A 20,477-nucleotide genomic window follows, 5' to 3' on the forward strand; every position below is an offset into this window, starting at 1 on the left:
CAATCTTCACCCCATTTTAGAAGTATATTAACAATTTCAACATCTGATAGCATTATACATAGTTAAACCAGGGTTATTTGTTGATTGTTAAGTAGTCTTTGCGGTAGATATGTTCTCTGATACCATTTCAGATGCTCTACAACAACTACTGTCTCCCTCAGAATGAAAGAGAAGCTGGGAAAAAGTTGTTTTTGAAGTTAAACCAACTTTAATTTAATCAAGAGAGGCAGATTATGAAAGTTAAATAGTAGTGATCCTTGTCTTAAGTAAGAGATTCAATTTGTGGCACAAATTGTGCCTGAAATCTATGTTATGAATCTTTAGTTCTTCTTAAATAATTTTGGACATTTTGTTGAAGTACTTTTTTATCCCAATTTTCTTTATTTATGTTTTTTTTAATGAACTCTGTCTTTTTTTCCTATCTGTTGTCTCTGTGTGTAACATTTTGAACCATTCAATGTTGTTTTGTTATTGTAAGTTTGGAGGCCTTTGAGTGCTCAGAATGAGATGAAGACAAATGTTTCTATGAGGAAAATAGGATGAATATATTGTTCATTTGGTTATATCTGAAGTCTGCACTGAAAATCAAAACAGTAATGATCACATCTAAGTAACTTTAGAGAAAAAGATCGATAACATGTATCCCTGTTACTGCATTCATAAAGTTGGTAACCTTAGTGTGCATCTTTCCTGCTTGGCTTTTTTCTTTTCATGAGCTTGTAAACTTTGTTATCAGTGGGAATTAGAGTCACCCAGGTCGCCGCCTTCCCACAGCCTGTGTTTCCTACATAAGTGGGATCACAATGACCCTCCTCTGCTGTAAAACGTACAGCTGTATTGCTGCAGGTCTCTTCTGTGCCATGAAGACCTGAGCACAAACACATCTTTCTCCGCACCGATGACAAACGTTAGCCTTGTTTTCTCCCCTGTTCTGCCACTCAACAGCTTTGGCAATGTGTTGATGTTTCTTTTCAGCGTTTTTCTGGCCGCAGCTATTATTTTCCTGAACGTGTCCGTGTCCGTCTCCATCCTGCTGAGCAGCGCGCTGCGCGGCGAGAACCGCTTCATGTACATGCTGAGTACCTGCCTCAGTGACATCTGCACCGGCGTTTCTTACTACTATGTAGGCGTCCTGGATGTGAGGGACAGTTTTCGGTCTCCCACTGGAACCTTTCACATCGTGCCCACATTTCTGGGCCTGTCTTTCATGGCCATCCTGGCTGCGCAGGCAGACCGGTACCACGCGGTCGCGTCCCCCTTCAAATACGGCCAGCGCATGACCCGAAACAGGACCCTGGTGGTCATCGTCTGCTACTGGCTCTACGCTTTCTTCATGGTGGCTCTTAATAAATTGGTTTACGTCGGGGTGGCCCGACAGATGTTGAGCATCGGCACACTTGCAGGGAACATAGTGACAGTGGGCATAATGATAGGCCTGAATGTGAGACTGTTCATCATCGCCACTTTCCACATGGGGAGAGAGCCTCCCTCCGAGGAGAGGGACAGCAAGAGGTCATCGGTGCGGCTCATACTGGTGGTGGCCGTGTTTTTCCTGGGGGCCTGGCTCCCTTTGTTCTGTCATATGACCGTCTGTAATTTAACTGGCACCCCATGCTATATATTTAAGAATGAAGGCACGGATCCTCTTCGCATTTTGCCCCGAGTCAACGCCGCCCTGACCCCGATCCTGTACCTGAGAGGGAGCAGTGCGCTCAGGGCGACGCTCTTCTCTCGGGTGTGGAGGTGTTGGAAAAGGAGGTGAGGGGTTGGTGTTGTGTAAAGAGTTTTCCTGTTGAGCTCAAACATGTAGTTTGTGGCATTTGTTAAACTGAATATAAATGCTTCATATAAAACACATATATTTATGACAGTGTTTCCAAACACTGCATAATTAATTCAACTGGACTACTGTGCCACTTTAATGTTTTGTCATGCATCTTAGTTTTTCTCTGCTCTTTATGGAACACTGTTCTCTGCGTTAATTTTTCTACTGTAAAAAATGTTTTTTTTTTGTCTTCACCTTCTTTTCTTCAGGTTTGGTCACCAGCTTGCCCCATTTAAACACTCGTTCATGGCCTGACTTGACCGTTTGCTCATGGATGGACACAAGTCACGGGGTTTTTAGACACATGCATTTCCTTGTTTGCTTTTTCTGGAAGATGATGGGAATAGAGGTCGCTTTTATGGGCATATCATTTAATAAATTAGAGTTTGAACTCGTAATTTACAGAAATTGAATCATCCCGACAATTTTGCTATTTTGCGCTTAATCATCTGCTTTATTATTTCCTGCAATCTTGTTTAAAATAAAAAAAAAATGTTTGAATAAATTTGTGTTGATGATCACTTAACCCTGTAGGAGGCTCTGATTCACACTCGTCATCCATGTTTTACACATTACTGTTTGAGCGTATGGAGGATTTTTTGTGCCAAAATTAAATAAATAAATACATCATTAATTAATTAAATTGGGAATGAAATATATCATTAATTAATTAAATGTGTCATTAATTAATTAAAATTAGAATGAAATATGTCATTAATTAATTAAAATACAATTCATTTTAAGTAAAAATATATATTTATTGTTTCAGCATTTAATTAATTAATGACACATTTAATTAATGATTTCGTGTTGCGTATGAATCATTAAATGTAAAACTGCATTTAATTAATTAATGACACATTTAATTAATGATTTCGTGTTGCTGAATCATGAAATGTAAATGTAAAACTGTCAGTTTCACTCGTCAAACTCAGTGGGCGGAGCTAACGCAAATCTAGTGGAATCCACTGCTTTGGTCTGTACGGAGCCCTGGAGGTGACATGGAAATTATTATTGTTATCTCGTGCGCACGACTTTTTATCTCATGCTATTCACTTCAACATATACAGCTATTGATGCCAAGCATTTATCTAGTCATCGAAGTCCGATCTCGGGAAACTGGCTTCACAAACGACGTTTTAAAAGTGGAACTATTTCCAGAGGCGGAGTTGACACAAAGTGCTTCGACATTGTCACGTGAGCGTGCTGGACCAATCAGAGTGGCCGCTGGTCCAAGATCGCTGCCTACAGTGCTGATTTTATTTGTAGAAATAAGCTTTAAATTGCACTAAAATGACTACAAACAATGTTATATGTAAACGAAAATTAATCTGAATTATAAACCTAAGAGACCTGCTGAAACAGTGATAATTCTGTCATTAGATAGAACATTAGACAGTGATGATTCTGTCATAGGGGTTCTCCCTAATAAACCTATGTTAAACCTGCAATAATAACATGTTTTCTATTTTCTATTTTAATAGAGTTGTATTATAGTTATTATATATATATATATATATATATATATATATATATATATATATATATATATATATATATATATATATATATATATATATATATATATATATATTATAGTTATTATATATTATTATAGTTGTAATATTTCTGGTTCGTTTTGTTAACTCTGAGCTTTGTTGGTTGGTTTGTTAGTTTGCTGGTGGTTTTGTTCTGAACACTTTTCTCTGTCTCTCATTTTGCTGGGACGTCGGGTCCCTCCGCCGAGACAACTTTTGCGGTATGCGTTCATTTTTATGTCTAAACATGCGCAGTGCCGACCCAATCAGAAACGGTACAAATATTTTGGGATTTTTTTTTATATATAAAAGAAATACATGACTTCACACAATACACGCGCTGGGTGACGCCTCCGCTCCGACGTCGTTGCTACGGCAACCCGTCAGATCAGTCAATGATGTGGCCCAGTCTGAACAGAACCAGATCCGATATGGACACTTGCTAAAAACAGTGTGGACAGTCAGCCCTGAAAATCGGATATGAGAAGGAATCAGATAGGCCTATGAATGCCTGCAGTCTGAACGCGGCCCTAGTTTATCGGAATGTGTCCCGAAGCCCTGCAACAATCCATTATGTGGATTCGATTTGCCTTGACTTGATGTGCAGGGGAACCAATCAGGTGTTTGGAATCCGCCCACTGTGTTTGACGAGTGAAACTGACAGTTTTACATTTACATTTCATGATTCAGCAACACGAAATCATTAATTAAATGTGTCATTAATTCATTAAATGCAGTTTTACATTTCATGATTCACACGCAACACGAAATCATTAATTAAATGTGTCATTAATTAATTAAATGCTGAAACAATAAATATATATTTTTACTTAAAATGAATTGTATTTTAATTAATTAATGACATATTTCATTCTAATTTTAATTAATTAATGACACATTTAATTAATTAATGATATATTTCATTCCCAATTTAATTAATTAATGATGTATTTATTTATTTAATTTTGGCACAAAAAATCCTCCATATGAGCGCAGCATGTTGTCACATCTGATATGAGCGTCTAGATGTTCAGATGTTGCTCCATGCGGAGGATGCAGTTTCCGCAGCAACCGCACAGCGTCAGGAGAGCACCTATATGCTGGCCGGCGTCACGATGCCCAGGGAGCATGAGACATGCAGCACATTACACTCTCATGCATGCCATGTGGTTGTATCTGGATGTCTGTCTGTTGCGCCCTGTAGCCGATGATCAATAAGAAGAACAATCAGTTGCAGCTTTGTTGTGATTTTAAGACGTACATGTGTATTATGGCCGTTAGATAAATGCGTAAGGGTGAAGCCCAGCAGTGAGGTCTGCTCTTCCGGAGGGACAGAGAGAGCGAGGAGGAGCCAGACGTATTGCCACACTTCCGCACATCTGGTGCCCACTTTCTGAACCCAATTTCTCCTTCATTTTCATTTTCTCATATTTCGTTGAAGCCGATCCGCCTATCACCCTGACAACCAGAAGATATGTCAAACCCAATATTCTCTCAGACCTGTGCATACAAATCACAGATTGCCTATATGAGTTCAAAGCGAGACAAATGCACAGAAAGCGAGTGAATTGTCATTAAATCCATCTAAAAGTCTGAAGATTTCATATTGCCACATTTCTGTTGAAAACCAATTCATAGGCGTATTTAAGAGTGCTGTACTGTTTTATAAGGGAGCTGCAGTACATTAAATTGCAACATGTTACCATGGACCGTTGAGTTTGCAGAAGCACACTTAGCACTATAAACATGGAGATAGATTATTGTGATAAACACATGTAAAGTGAGCTTTCAACGTATACATATTCTATAAATTAAATAAATATAACAAAAAAAAAGTGGGTGGTCACCAGTTCATTGCAGCCTTCCACAACTTATAACCCTTAATATAATTTTGTTTAAAAAATGTTAATTTATGTGAAAGAGGAAGACATTTCAAGCCTATTTTTTTATTTTTAACATTTCAATTATTTCAATAATTGTGAAGTGCAGGGCTGCATTGTGCCGCAAGCTGCGCTCTCCGTGGCTGAGGGGCGCTGCTGGCAGAAAAAAAGGCCTAAAAGCACAGTTTCAAATCAACAAATCCCCTCCCCCTGTCTTTCTCTCACACTGCCATCTTGCAGGTAAAGTTGCCAGGGGTCCTGGGTTGAGAAAGTGGCCAAACCCTCCCACGGTGGGATGTTTTTTTTCTGCTGCGCTCTGGGCTGGTTCCTATTCAAATGTGGGTCAGGGGTGAGGAAGCCTAACGTCATAAGCTTGCAACATGGCGTCCCGAAGGCTGTGAGATGAGCAAGGGGATGGTGAAGAACGCCTAAGAACGATCCTACCGATGTAATAAGGTATTTGAAATGCGCTATTTCCCTCCGCGCGTGATGGTAAATGCACGGAGACGCTGCTTTTGCGTCTGTTTCGGTCGGATCGGTTTCCAGCGGCTCCTGCAGGGATCGGGGGGATTTTCGGTGTTCCCGTGGTCTGTGTGTGTATGTGTCTCCGTGTGCGTGTGTTTCCACGGCGTGCCAACAAAAAGGGGTTCTGGTGGTGCCTGCTCTGGCTCCACCAGCTTGCCTGGCAAGCCGACAAACCCGCATCATTCTCCGCGGACCCCGCTGTAAACTGCAGGAGGGAAATGTTTGCAGATACTGAGGCGTTTATTTTGGCGTGGTCGCCTTTTTTTTTTTTTTTTTTAAAGAGATGCCCCACTGGACGAGTGTGTGCCAGATAATTACCAAGCTGGCAAAGCACATCAGGCGACAGAAAAGAAAAGAAAGAAAATGCCTTTGATTAAATTCTGACGTTTCCATAACCGTTTTTCGTTTTTGTAATCCCTTTTGCTCAAAGATTTGGTTCGTCTAAAATGTTACTTGATTAGTCGCATAGGTTAGTTAAAATTGATTTCTTGCCATGCAAGCCTATCAACATCCCCTCTCTTCTTTTTTTAATGGAAATGAAATTAACTTTATGGTAATTGGGAGCGGATTTTACGCGTAGTATTTTTGCGCAATCACTTGATAATCACAGAGATGTTAACAGTTGCAGCCGATACCCAGAGCGCAACCTGCATTGTTTATATGTAGGTTAAGCCACTTTGGTCTCAGGTAGGGCCAATTAAAAATGCTCTAATAGGATTTACGTGCCAGTGTACCCAATACAATGCAGGCGCATATCATTTCTGGATGAAAATGGCTGGTATGAGGGGGTTTTACTGATGCAGTGGACTCCATATTGCTTGTTATTGCTTATAGGTGGATCAGTGCTGTACTAGACCATCTTGTGGTTTTAACGTTATAGGGTGGTCCAAAACAGTAGTGCTGCAAGGAAACCATCACATGACTTAGATTTTTATGTGTAAATGATCAAAACTCTCATCACAGAGTACATTTGAATAATAAATTATTAGCTCAGGTCAAGCACATTGAAACCATGCATGTGCTCAGGTGTGAAGGCAGCTCTGCTCCCAAGGTGACCAGTGTTAAGGTACTAAGGGCCATGGTGATAATAAGGCACTGCAATGTTAGAAATGTGTCTACCTCTTTAGTAGCTGCTTGCGTATCACCAAATTTCAGCTCTGTAAAAGCTTTTCTAGTGTAGTTCTGCTCTGAAACAATATTTTGGTTCTCACTGTTTTTAAACTCCTCTGGTAGTCATGTATTTAGCAATAGTATGATCGATTCATCTGTTTTCACAACCTCTTATCCTGTTCAGAGGCACAGAGCACTCTAGGCTATAATATGAAGATTACAAGATGTTATTTTGGCTGGTCACACCCCAGCCTAAAGTGAACTCAAAGTGAAGCTTTGCATTGTTCATCTAAGACTGAAGTGTGTTGTTCGACATGGCGGGTTGAAAAATACATAACTTTCAAGCCTGCGTGAGTAGCATCCACAAACCAGTTTAATCTAATTTGGACAGGAATAGGTCTCCTGGCTGTGCTGCCTTAAGCATTTGATGATATCAGTGCTGCATCTGTAACAAGCAGTTGTCTTTAGTGCATGTGATATCGTTACTTCCTGAAATGCATCCATCATAAACTCATGATGCGGTACAGAATTAGCTGAAAACCTGTTATCTACACAATGTTATATGTGTAAGACAACCAGCATGTGTCCGAACCCTGTGCTCATTTATAAAATTATTTACTTGCCTAAGCTTTCCCCCGTCCATTGTGGTTGTTGCCCAAAATGATAAAAGTTGGTTAAATTGGCCCATTAAACTACACAAGTCAACTACTCAACCATAAACTGTGATCAGTTTCATTGATTGCTTATATGTGCTGCGAATTCTGGCCTGGAGGGTAATTTGAGGCCATTGTGTGCCTCATGACCCTCATGATCAGTTGGTTGCCTCACCCTTCTTGTCCCTTCCCATTCCCAGCAGCACACACTCAGCATCCTGTGTACGGTATCATCAGGGCTTACTGTGGGTCTGTGTGGGCAGCACTATGCAGTAAGCAGGGCTACTTAGTCTATATGTTCTGCTGACATGTTGGACGAGGACTTATAGATTGCGTGAGGCCGTACAGATTGATCTGCTCAGTGCTGCCTGTTTCGAGGGCAGTTTGGTTTGTTCAGTGGATAAAGCACCTTGGGGCAGGGTTGTTGTTGTTCTTTAAGAATGTGGAATGTGGTGGAGATAGCCAGAAGGCTATGCAGCGTTTGAAGGCTGGAGGAAGAAGAAGAAGAAGAGGAGGATGGGGGGGCGGGGGGGTCTTGAATCACACAAGCTGTCTTCTCACCTGACCTGCTGTCCTTTGCCAGACCATTAGACACCAGGTCATGTGGGTTTGCGGCTCTTTTAAAAGTAAAGGGGTGGAGTGGGGGAGGGGTTATCTCATCAACTTTATTCTGTCAGGACAGAGATCCCTTCATCAGCCTAATCATATCTTCAGTTGTTAGTGAAGTGGTTGATTACTTTACTTCTTTTGAGGGCACACAGTGGGATACAGTATGCGTGTGTGCCAAGTGCTGAGCCGTGCTCCCGCTAGCCTCGGTGGAGCGTCCAGCGTTCGTTTAGGGACTCGCCTAAAGTTTTCCTGGGAACATTTTTGTCACAAATTTACAGATTTGCCACATGGACAGATCAAAGCAGGGATGGTCGACACAAGCACACATTTTATTGCAACAAACTTTTGAGTGCCGAAGGAAGAAAAAAACGTAGATGTGATTTACCTACTCATCATTAAATTAAAGATTCTGAAAAGTTCTGTCAAACAAGAGAGGGAAAGATAAAACATACGTACCACTGTAAATTAGATCCAATTTTTGGATAGGAAACTTCTCACATTAAGTCATAATCGCCAAAGGGGGAAATAGATGTTCATCTTTGAGTGTATACTGACACAACACTTCTGTGGCCTGCGTGTTTATAAAAAATGCTTGTAAATTAGATTTTTGGCTTTATTCACGTACCTGCTGACTATATAATGAGAGAAACTGCAGGTACTCGCATCATGCCCTGTCCTTTAGTATTATCAACTTAACTTTGTGCTTTAACAAAGTCAGTTTTGTTTACAATCAGTTCTGTTTATAAAACAGAGGCCGGAGCAAACAGCAGGGTTTTCTGTACCATAACAAGACCTGGGTGTGGACTCAAAAGTTTTCAGTTTCCCTTAATGGAGCTCAAGCATCTGTTTATATTCAGCTTTACTGTTGAATTCATCACAAGTTTTATTCTGTTTAGGAGATCTGCTTTTTTTAACAATACTATTTCTATGCCTAAATATTCCTAGAAAATGTCTAGAAGATTGTGTTTTTGAATCTTATCCAGTTCACATAAAAGCCCCATCTTCATAAAGCTGGAAGAAAATGCTAAACATGAACTTTTGCACGTCTGTTCCTCACTATAGAGTCGGTTGTGCCTTAGACATCTGGTAATGTTTATAATTCATGTCGTCACATAGGGTGACATGTACATGGGCTTGTTAATTTATTACTTTTCGCAAGGTTTTCCAAAGTGCAAATCTAGCTTTGATGCTGTGATGCAAACATTGCTGCTTATCAGATGTTTGTTTTATTTATTATAAAAGAAAATACACTGAGAATGGAAATGGTTAGTTCCACACACATATGAACAGGTTGAGTATTATGTTAGCATCTCCTCCTGCAGCACAGCATTGGTCCATGTAGGGTGCTTAGCAACGTCTGCCCCTCCTCCCATGATGAAATGAACAGGGCTCTTTTCATTTCTCTGCAACCTGAATACGACTTTTTTTTTCTTCTTCTTCTTAAGTCTGCAGTGTGGCTGAACTGCCAGATTGAAATGAATTTTAATTGGACGAGTTCTCACCACACTGCAGCACTGATACTGTAATCCATGTTCTTCCCAATCAGCCATGCAGCAGTGTGATCATGCGGCTGTTCGACATCTCAGTTCCAGAAGCTCTGCAAAATTGTCTTTTTTTTTAACAGTAGGATGTCTCACTTCTTGCTTTTCTGAAAAAGCTTACAGATGTTAATTGGTGTCCAAAATTACAGCAGGTCCAGCACATTCATCCATCTACCACTGAGACACGAGTATAGCCAGGTTTTTATTTCAAGCAAAGACCACAACGAGTGATTTCACTTATCATTTAAAGCTCTGTAGGATGAGGAACAAATCTGCACAGTGGGATGTCTGATCTGGATGTGTTACTGGAGCTAGAATAGATAAGTCATATACTCAGTAAGGTTTCAGATTAAACTCTTTATTTTTCAATCACTTCTTTTTACTAAAGACACACCTTTTGTAGGTGCAAAGGGAGCATTTTTAACAAAGTAGGTTACTCTGCAGGAACCGTATTTTTTAAACCTCGTGGAAAAGGGAATCCGGTTTTGCTTAAACAGGTTTAAGGTTTGAGAAAAGCCCGGGTCACGCTCCTGGACCTCTGACGGTTTATGGCTTTCTACACTATGTATTTAGATGATCTTCTGAATGAGATCTATGACACAATTCAGGCAAAATTGCAGGAACAATAACGTGGTGTTGAAAGAGACTCTGGTAATGACTGTATCTGTGTAATCAAACCCGCATCCCAAGACAGGTTTATCGTCTCTGTAGCGGGAGACAATTTTCTTTTTTTTAACATACAGATATTGAGAACCTATTTATTTCCCTCGCAGCACAACTTGCCCAACCCAAACACTGTACTGGTGACATTTCTCCGCAGCTGTATTTGAAGTATGTCAAGTATAGAGAATTGAAAACATTATTTACTTATGTAACTATGGGTTTCTACAATAAATAAGGCGACTCTACAAGTATTCTATAGTTCCTGATGCATCTCTGACCTGTTTTCATTCATTCATTTATTCATTCATTCATTCATTCATTCACTGGTAACCAGTATCAGTGAGTATTGATGCATTTTTAAGGAGCGGTTTCTGCAGTTTCCCCAGATGCTTTACTGACTGCATACCTGTAAAGATCTGGAAAGTGTAATTAGCTGAGAAGGCCATCTGTTTGCTTGAGTTTTTTTTTTCCTCTGTATTTTAAGATGGCGTTTTTTCCCATGAGACAGGTGATCGTCAGATAATTGCAGCACCTGTGAGTCCTGCGTGGATCCGCCGTGCCCGTGCAGCAAGGTCAGCCATGTTGAAATGGCTCGGAGGTGGTTGCCTGGTGTTTGTATTTCAAACTGGCTTTGCACCCACCCACCCCCGCACCCCTCCCCCACGCTCTCTGCCCACCAGCAGACTCCTCTTTCTGTGTGTGCGTGTCGGTGTGCATTTGTTTTAAGTGCACTGAAAGACACCAAGGCCTTTTGCTGCTGTACGCGGTTGCCTCTCATTTGGTCCGTGTGTGTCCACCGCTAATCCTTTAGCGAAGCTTGTGAGTGTCCAGTTTCAGTTCTACAAGGTTGTTATCGGTTTTTAAAAGACGTGCCGCTTAGGTTGGGTGTTTTTTAAAATTCAACACAATTTCGTTCTCTATCGGCTGCCAGCAGATGACCTTTCACAGTGGAAGGGTGTGTTTTGTTATTGCGCCACAGGACTTTGCCTCACCTCTGGCCCCTCTCTTGGTGCTCTACCCTCTGTTCACGAGATTAGTCCCAGAGTCCCCTGCTCCCCGTCACCTTTGCTGCATGAACGCTGCATCTGTAATGTTTATTTTCTTCATGTTTAAACTATAAACTCCCTGGAAGAGGGATGTGACAGCAGACACCAGTAAGTGAGCTCAAACCTGATCATCCACATCTCTGGTGCAACCAGTTTAGATCTGAAGAAACTGACATGAATCCTCTGCTTGGGGGCACTTTGACTCTCGCTAGCTTTTTCGTAGTATGTCAACACAGGGGTATGTTATCCTGATCATGTCTGTCAGTGTTGAAGTAAACATCCACGCCATCATCTCCCTGTCAGCAGACTTCTGAGACAAGTCAAGAATCAGGCTTAAAAAATGAGGTTGCCACTGCAGGCAAGGTAAGCTGATCCTGTGCTCGAGGGGCAACACCTACCCAGGTCCGTTACAGCCCAAGCCCAAGGCTCGCTGCGGATGGTATGTGGTGCCATACTTGGTGTGGGCAACTCTTGTTTCTTCCCCTGAACAGTAATCATGCCACCTCTCAGCTGCCATGCCAGCCATCGCAGAGATTAAAAATACAGTTTCCATTTTTCTAGGTAATGCTGATTGCCAGGAAAGTAATATCATACATATGATCTTTTCACCCTGCATACTGGAGAAATCTTTCTTGCCTATCTTGCAAGATCACCTTTCTAATGCTCCAAACTTTGCAGGAGAACAAGAGCATCTGCTCGGATCGTATTCGCATCGCTTTTACCGAGTGCGTGTAACGGCTCGCACTCGCACAGATGGAGCTACCTGTCTCCCTGCTGTAATACGCTTGTTTCCTGGGCAGCATCGTTAGAGGGGGAGCTGGGACTACATGTGTCCCACCCTGGCTGCATATAGATCAGCCGTAATCCATTAGGAGCTCCCTGGAATCCAGCCGGCAAAGGCGCAGCACTGAAGGGGCCAGGCAGAGCTGTAGCTGTGTGGGTGATGGGGGGAGGAGAGGGAGAACGAGGGATGAGAAGAGGAGGGGGTGGGGGAGGCCTCCTTTTTTTTCTCTCTCTCCCTCTCTCTTTTCCCCCTTCTCTTGAGCTCTGTTCTCCACTGTGAGCCCAGCCCCCTTTTTATGTCAGTCTGTTGGAAAAGCCTCTTGAATCCCCCCCATAAAGCAGGCAGAGGTGTGCAAGTTAAGAGAGACTTGAATGATATATGGCTTCCTGGCTGGCACAGTATCAGAGGACTCCCTCTTCTCCATTACAGCCTTCAGGGTCGAGTGCCATAGACCCCTTTTAGCATGTTGGGTGATTAACAGATCTGGGTTATATATTCCACAGGAGCTCATTATGATTAACACAGTGGACACTGAACTGCTTCGTGGATGCGTGTCCATGCTCGGCAACGGAGACACTGGTGAGGGTGGTAAATACGAGAAATGTTCAGGAGAGATGGGGGAGGGGAGGAAAACCATGAGAAGTGTCAAAGCAGAGGAGGCAAGCCCAGGCGTGGACCTGGGAGTAATGATCGCTTCAGCTGATTGTATCAGCTAGTCAGACTGTGACAGACTCGGCCATTTCCAGTTTACAATTTCAGCCTGCCTGGCCTGGTGTCATGTTTAGAATTACCTGTAATGGACACATCCGTGATAAACTCCCTTCCTATGGTTCCACTCTCTTTAGCAGTAGTTCATTATCTTATGTTTGTTACTTTCTCCAGGAGGTGTGGTGGTCGTGGACCATAACTATCGGGTGACCACAGTGTGTTTTTAATCTTTTTAAAAGGCAAAAGGGTATTATTGGGCCTGACATTTCAGGTATGCCGATTCCTTTGTGGAGGGGCATTCAGACCAAACAGATCTAGAGATTCCCGTGCAGGACCTGGTACCTGGAGAGCTCTGCTCTGAGCTACATAACTACAGGGGCGTTTTCCCTGTTTGCCTTTGAACCCCTGATGGGAATGCTGTTGTGATACAACAGGCAGTGACTGGGAGACGAGTCAAAACAGCACTGCTTTCCCACTTACAAGGTTCCTGCTAATATGCAAATGTCTCCTACTGTATTTCACATCTTTTTATTTTTTTTTGCACTGGGATTAATTTATGCTTGCATAAATATTCTGGGCGTCACTTTGAGCTCACCCTTGTCCTAACTCTCAGGCTCCTCCTGTGCACTCATGTGCTATTGTATCTATGCTTTTAGCTTTTGGAGAACTGTTAAACAACCCTGTCAGAAATCCCTTAAAGTCAAATAATAGATACTGAGAATGTGATATCATGCATATCAGCTGCCGCCATCTTTGAGGGTTCCAGTTGGACTCGGAGTTCGTCCTTATTTTGGTTGTGAAGTTGTTGTTGAGCTCAGATGACTTTGCCCAATGATGATGCTTCTGTGTGAAGAACTGCCAGAGTAGATCACGCCACAGTTGTTGAAACTAAATGGGCAACAGGATTTGATTTTTCGCATGTCCGACACAGGAAAAGCAGAAAGGAAATGCTGCCATAGAGCCACAAAGTTTATCTGTCACTAGCTGCAGAAATCACATCAACTTCAAAGCGAGCTTGTAAACTAACCATGCACTTCTTAAAGAGTGCTGAACAGCAAGCCAACGATGTTATTGTTTTAGACAAGAGTAGATTAGTTGTGTTTGTCTGTGACTTGTACGTCCTGTGTTGCATTTAGATGTCCCAACACACTAACCAGACTATGACTCAGCAGGCTGTGAGAATAAACATTTTTTCCAACAGTAATATTAGAACAACAAAAAGCATTGATAAAGAGGATGAGTGCAACCATATCTTAGCGAGTGGCCCATGACTAAGCTTTTGGTTTCGTAAGTCTTTCACCCATCAACAGTACAATTGTTCACATGTTTCCAAAGACTTGTAGCTTTTAAACTCTTGTGTGGGCACTGATACTATAAACCAGACAATTCATTATGTGGATGTATGTCAACACAGTGGTTGTGCATCCGGAAATCAGGAAATTCAACAGCAGATGTTGAATATGAAATTAGAATACCTGTTCAGTAGGTGTGAATAGTTTCTCTTCAGCTTTATGTACCTTTAGGAGTTTCTAAAGTGGGTTCCGCTAATATCGCTGGATGGATTAACGCGCATTGTCAGTGTATACACAAAGCATGTTATCTGTCACCTTGGGCCTGAAGGCGAGTCCTGAGGCATTAAATGCGAAACATAATGTAACCTGCGTGGGAGGGTACAATTATGTATTATCCCTACATCAGCAAGATTTATCGCCGTCAGACAGGTGTAATTGTCATACCTGGAAGGATGAACATCGAGATGAGTGTTTTCTTTTTTGGGCCGGGTTTTGCTTCTTGCATAGCCCTGGTTTGTCATTTTTGTGTCCACTTGTTCAAATAGTGGACCATCCTTTGTAGTACCGGACATACGCCAGTTTATGACGTCCAAGGCTCCGAGGCTGAGTAGTAGCACACGACATGATAGATCTGTGCCTTAAACGCGGCGTATTCGCCAATGTAAAAGGTGGTATTGTAAGTTAAGACCTTTTATTTTGATTTTATTACTTTTTTTCCTCCACAAATACTAACTGTGATGTTTGTCTTACATTTATTCTTAAACAAGAACCTGAATCTCTAAGGCTGATATTAACATAAGTGGTTGGTACCGTCAAAGCTGCTTTATTTATTTCTGGACAATCAATTTACTCTTCTGGACTAAAAACCAGTTATGTGTCAGAGATTATTTATTATGCTTGTAAAGTACCAACCCTAAATTAAGTTTATTTAGGAAAAAATAAAAAGGAGCACTATTAACACCTAATGAAAAGGTTACTGCAGTCTAAAGCAACACTGACATATACTAAAATAAACTATTCAAACTTTATGGACTAGTTAACCCAGTGGTTCCCAAACTATTTCTGCTTGCCCCCCTTTTGGTTTATAAGAAAATGTCCCCGCCCCGCATACACACCCTGCAACCAGGCACACACGTAATCTTTGTTGTCAGTGTAATAATGTTCAGTGTAACAGGTTGTTTTCTTTGTTTTTCTTTTACTGTGTAACAATATTCAACATTGTTATCAATACATTTTTTCAAGAAATGCCTATCTGTACAAAATATGTTTTAAAAACATGAACAACTGCCCATCAAACGAGCTCCGACAAAAACGTGTCCATTATGCTTAGAAGCGATTCTACTGTCTCTTGGGACCCTAGGCAAAAATTCAAAGGGGCCCCCTCCAACTTTTAATCAACCTTTTTATATAGTAAATAATCTGTAACTATGCTGCTTTTTTTTTTTTTTTTTTTAAATAGTGCAAACTTGTATTGTTTCCAAATAAAATATAATCACCACTATAATGCACAATTATTTCCGTTCAAGCACCTTAGTAGCACATTTTCAAAATTCCTTGCCAATAAATTCTATAACTTACCTTCCTTAGCTTGACCGTTAAGTTTAACTGGACTAGCTGAGCAAAAAGTTGATTGCAGGTTTCTTCACTGGGACACTCAAAATTAGCTGTACAGACTGAGCTGCTCTGAGCTAAATTAGCTTATGCATTAGCTGCATTACTTAGCCTACCACGTTCTTGATGCTTTCTTTTTTGTCTTTATTTTACTTTAAATTTCTTACTGCCAGATGGATAGTGTCTCTTTCATGTTGATAGGCCTTCTTTTCTTTAGGTTTGTTTACATAAAACTTGGCGAAAGGCAGAGCCCCGCTCTTTCGGGAGTTTATCTGCTGACAGGCCAGTGTCTTTGCGAATTCTCCTTTTGAATCGCAAATTGTTGCAATTAAAAGTTGGTCAGACATATAGCCTACATGAATATTTTGTTTCCTCTCATAATGACTCAAATGCTAAACAAAGTTGTTTACGTCTTTGCAGTTCTTAGGTGACATGCATTCCAACCTGCTTTAGACGGGGCATCTGCCTTTTAAGCTTTTGTCAGATATACATTTACGTTGTTACGACCCTTTCGCACTAGGGGTATTGGTATAAAACAAATAATTCACCTCTTTTCCTGGCCGATTATTTGGAAACACAATTTTTGAGTAAATCACTGGGTCAGAACAGGGTTAACAGCACATTTCTACACATATTTAGGGCCAGAGAAAAACTGTTTTCTGCATAACTGTGTACTCTCCTATGATATGTCATACTCTGCACTGACCCTTAGAACCTGTTAAACATGTGCCAAAGACTGACTAAACAGTGTGGTTTAGTCTGTCTTTGGTACTATTACAACCACAGACGTTGTATCTATTTGCATTAATTTTCCGTGTGTGCGAGGCTGTGTGTGACTAAAAAAGAGAAATTAGTGATCCAGGGGGTCATGATTGAGTAGGATTCACTTGTCCTAATTCCATAAACAAGCACCTTTCTGGTTGATCGAGTTGTTCTGTCCCTGTCTTTGAGCCACACCCTCCCCCCCCTCCTCTGCCCATGCTCTTGTGTAGTTTTACCTGCTCAGGTGTCAGCTAATCCCTCCCCACGGCCCTGCTGTGCCACCGACCCCCATCCTCAGACAATGGGGCAGGGCTGACATTACCATGACCTAATGGAGACAAGAGTGAGCCGTGTTTCCAAAGATGGTACCCCACCGTAACCAGAGTCTCTCTGGTGAAATACGGAAGAGAAGCTGAGAGGATGCGTCGAAGAAAAGAAGTTACTCAATCCTTTCTTCCTCTCATCTCTTGTGGCTTTTGTGCCAGAATGGTTGCAATGTGTACAACCAGAACTTGACCCCTGTGGGGTTACAATTTGTCGGGAAGATGACAGTGAGGGCAAGGTTCCAGTTTCTAAACTGCCATGTGATTCTATGGCACGCAGCAGCAACACTTTACGAGTTTCCCTCACAGAGCTAGACCTGATGTCCTCACGGTGGAGATCATAACAGATGCAACTTAATTTCTGTGTAGGACTTAACAAACGGTGTATCTGTTTGGCAGATCAGTCTTGCACGAAAATATACAGCTTTGAACAAAGAAGACTCTTTTTGCCACCAAAACCAAGTATGCTGCTTTGATCAAGAAGGAAGGACATATTTTTGATTTCAAACTATTGAGTTCTCTGTTAGTACTCTTAATTGCTTTAACTGGACTAACACAAACCATATGGCTGCATTGTACTAACATGAACAGTATTGAATTGCTTCTTTTTTCTGTTCTTTAAACTAACCATCCTCTCTATGTTCCTCTTTCAGCTTGAGGTGCTGCTCGTGTAGGAAGAGAGAGAGAAGGAAGAGAGAAGGAAAGAAGGAAGGAAGGAGGAAATGGAACTGCCAAATCATGCCAAACAACTGCTGCTGCAACTTAACCAGCAGAGAGCCAAGGGCTTCCTCTGTGATGTCATCATTGTGGTGGAGAATGCGCTCTTTCGTGCCCATAAGAACATCCTGGCGGCCAGCAGCATTTACTTCAAATCTCTGGTCCTCCACGATAACCTCATCAATCTTGACACAGAGATGGTCAATCCCTCTGTTTTCAGACAAGTTCTGGACTTCATCTACACTGGGAAGCTTTTGTCCTCATCAGACCAGACCAATGAGCAGAATTTCAGTGCCCTCTTGACCGCAGCCAGCTACCTCCAGCTACATGACCTCGCTGCTCTGTGCAGAAAGAAGCTCAAGCGCAGTGGTGGGAAACCTCTGCCAGGCAAGCCCTCCACTCCGGGTCCCCATAGCCGCTTACGCCTCAATAACCAGCGCCTTTCCTCCTCTACCCCTGCTGGTCCCAACAACCACTATCCTCCAACCCCTTCCGATGCCGACCAACAACAGCCAGATGAAGGCCTTCGGGAAAAACTCTCAGATGACGAGATGTTTGTCGGCAGTTCTGGGAAGAATGGGAATGGAGGAAACGGCGGCAGTAACGGAAATCTCAGCAGCGGAGCGAGTGCTGGGGAGCCGGATCTTGGACTAGACCTTTCCAAGAAGAGCCCTCACTCTGCAGGCACAGCCACTGATGCCCTCAGCCCAAACAGCAATTCCCAAGAATCCCCTCAATCTGCCTCAGTATCCACAACCAACAGTGCCTCGCTGGATGACTCCTCGGCCACCCTACCAGGTGCAGACACGGAGACCATTGAACTCAACTCCTCCTCTAAGACCATAGAAGAATCCCAAAGCCAGTCTGATGGCCCTCCTCCCCAGAAGAAAACCCGCCAGGGAGCTCGTAAGAGTGAATGGCCTAAGAAGGAAGTATCGGGGTTGAAGTCAGAGGATCATGACAGGCCCCTGGTCAACGGGGTGATTGTGGGTCCTAAAGACGGCCGCTCCTCTGGGATTGGCGGAGGTAGTGGTAGCAGCTTTACATCCGACCAGTCCTTCCAGTGTAAAGACGAGGAAGAAGGAGGAGAAAATGGTCAGGACCACAGTGAAGAAAGTGGGCAAAGTGATGGAGAAAGTGCAGGAGGGGGAGGGGGAAACCACAGCGCCAATTACGTGTACCGGCAGGAAGGGTTTGAGCCAGCGTTTGGGGACAACCTCTATGTGTGCATTCCCTGTGGTAAGGGCTTCCCCAGTTCTGAGCAGCTCAACGCTCACGTGGAGACGCACACTGAGGACGAGCTCTACATCAAAGAGGAGGGAGGAACCATTGTGAAAGAAGAAGATGAAGAGGAGGCCGAGGACCTTTCTGCACCTGTAGGTCCCTCCACCTTTGGGTCTGAAACACGTCCGTTCAAGTGTACAGTCTGCAGTAAGAGCTACAAAGACCCTGCAACGCTGAGACAACATGAAAAAAGCCACTGGCTGACCAGGCCCTTTCCCTGCAACATCTGTGGCAAAATGTTTACCCAGCGAGGAACCATGACACGCCACATGCGGAGCCACCTCGGCTTGAAGCCTTTTGCATGTGAAGAGTGTGGCATGCGCTTCACACGCCAGTACCGCCTGACGGAGCACATGCGTGTCCACTCTGGGGAGAAGCCGTATGAATGCCAGCTATGCGGTGGGAAGTTTACTCAGCAGCGCAACCTCATCAGTCACCTGAGAATGCACACCTCACCCTCTTAGAAATGCATCAAGCCAAAGAACTCTAAGAACAGGAAAAAAAGAAACATTTCTCTACCTTTTTCCATTTTAAAAGCAAAGAAATGCACACATACATTCACATGCAGACACGTAGTTCTACATATTAATTCCAGTTTACGATGCCCTGGCTGTGTGAATGATGTAGCTGTTAGCCACAGTGCTCTCTTGGTGACGGTGAGATCTTGCTGATGCAAGGATCGAGTCATCGTTTATATCCAATGACGTCTGCTCACCTCTCAGGAGTTCCAGAGGGACATTTTACCACTGTCTCTCTCCAAAGTCACAGAGCCACAGCGGGGTGGCATAACTTCTGGTTCGTCAAATGTGAATGTGGGTACCGATGTAATGTCAAGCCCCCTCACCTCCTATCCCTCGGCGGTCGCCTTCTCTTCTCTCTTTGAGGTTTTTCAGATTGTTTCTCAAACAGATTGACTCAAGAGTGTCATCTATACTCCAGAGCTATTTTGACCAAAAACCCATGCAAATACTGGCAATAATTCAGAAAAAAAAGAAACATTTATTTTAACCCTGACAGCTTTATATCCATCATTAAGTTGGCGATCAATATCTGTATGAAAGAGGAGGGGTAACTGGGTTTGGGACCATCTCCGTGCTTTAACTGAAAGCCCTGAATGAGAAAAAAAATGTTGGGAGGACGTATTTGTTTTTAAGACATGACAAAGTCTTCTATGCCTGTTTGCATTGATGTAGAGGACATGTTTGTTGTTTTTAAAGTTTTTGCCTGCTAGTGCTCCTGGGAGTGAATCCTGGCTGGAAAGATGAACCCCTCGTGGTACTTGTTTTACTTAAAGAACTTGTCATGTTTCAGTGAATGTTTAAACTGGAAGATCTTGGGATTTTTCTTGTGGAGGGGAGGGGTTTGGGTGGGGTGGGATGGGGGCGGTTAATGGGGCTAAGGAGAGGATGTTTTAGACTGAACATTATGTTCAGTGGGTACGTTTATTTTTCTGTATGTATAGCTTTCCTCCCCTCAGAAAAAAGAAAAGTCTATTGAAATAGGCTTGTGACCTCACTACCTCTGATTACTCTTACAAACTCTGTTGATTAGTTGAAAGTTCCTATGTAATTAATTGTATAAAGTGTAGATTTATGGTAACTTTTCA

The 20,477-nt window shown here is 42.5% G+C and overlaps 2 protein-coding genes across 2 annotated transcripts; both read left to right on the plus strand.

Moving 5' to 3' along the window:
* The first annotated feature begins 898 nt into the window (after positions 1-898).
* LOC133451285 (melanocortin receptor 4-like) lies at positions 899-1,762 on the plus strand. Its single transcript, XM_061730255.1, has one exon. The coding sequence runs from the start codon at positions 899-901 to the stop codon at positions 1,760-1,762; it is 864 nt and encodes a 287-aa protein (XP_061586239.1).
* A 3,810-nt stretch (positions 1,763-5,572) lies between these two features.
* hic2 (hypermethylated in cancer 2) lies at positions 5,573-20,205 on the plus strand. The gene is made up of 2 exons (XM_061730068.1): positions 5,573-5,699; positions 17,524-20,205. Exon 2 carries the CDS (start codon positions 17,593-17,595, stop codon positions 19,333-19,335), a length of 1,743 nt encoding a protein of 580 aa, XP_061586052.1. The 5' UTR covers positions 5,573-5,699; positions 17,524-17,592; the 3' UTR covers positions 19,336-20,205.
* Positions 20,206-20,477: the final 272 nt, after the last annotated feature.

The sequence above is a fragment of the Cololabis saira genome, chromosome 9, assembly GCF_033807715.1.
Source record: "Cololabis saira isolate AMF1-May2022 chromosome 9, fColSai1.1, whole genome shotgun sequence".
Classification (NCBI taxonomy): Eukaryota; Metazoa; Chordata; class Actinopteri; order Beloniformes; family Belonidae; genus Cololabis; species Cololabis saira.

What these genes read in the sequence shown, in the direction of transcription:
- LOC133451285 (XM_061730255.1), top strand. Translation starts at nt 899, where the DNA reads ATGACAAACGTTAGCCTTGTTTTCTCCCCTGTTCTGCCACTCAACAGC.
- hic2 (XM_061730068.1), top strand. Translation starts at nt 17,593, where the DNA reads ATGGAACTGCCAAATCATGCCAAACAACTGCTGCTGCAACTTAACCAG.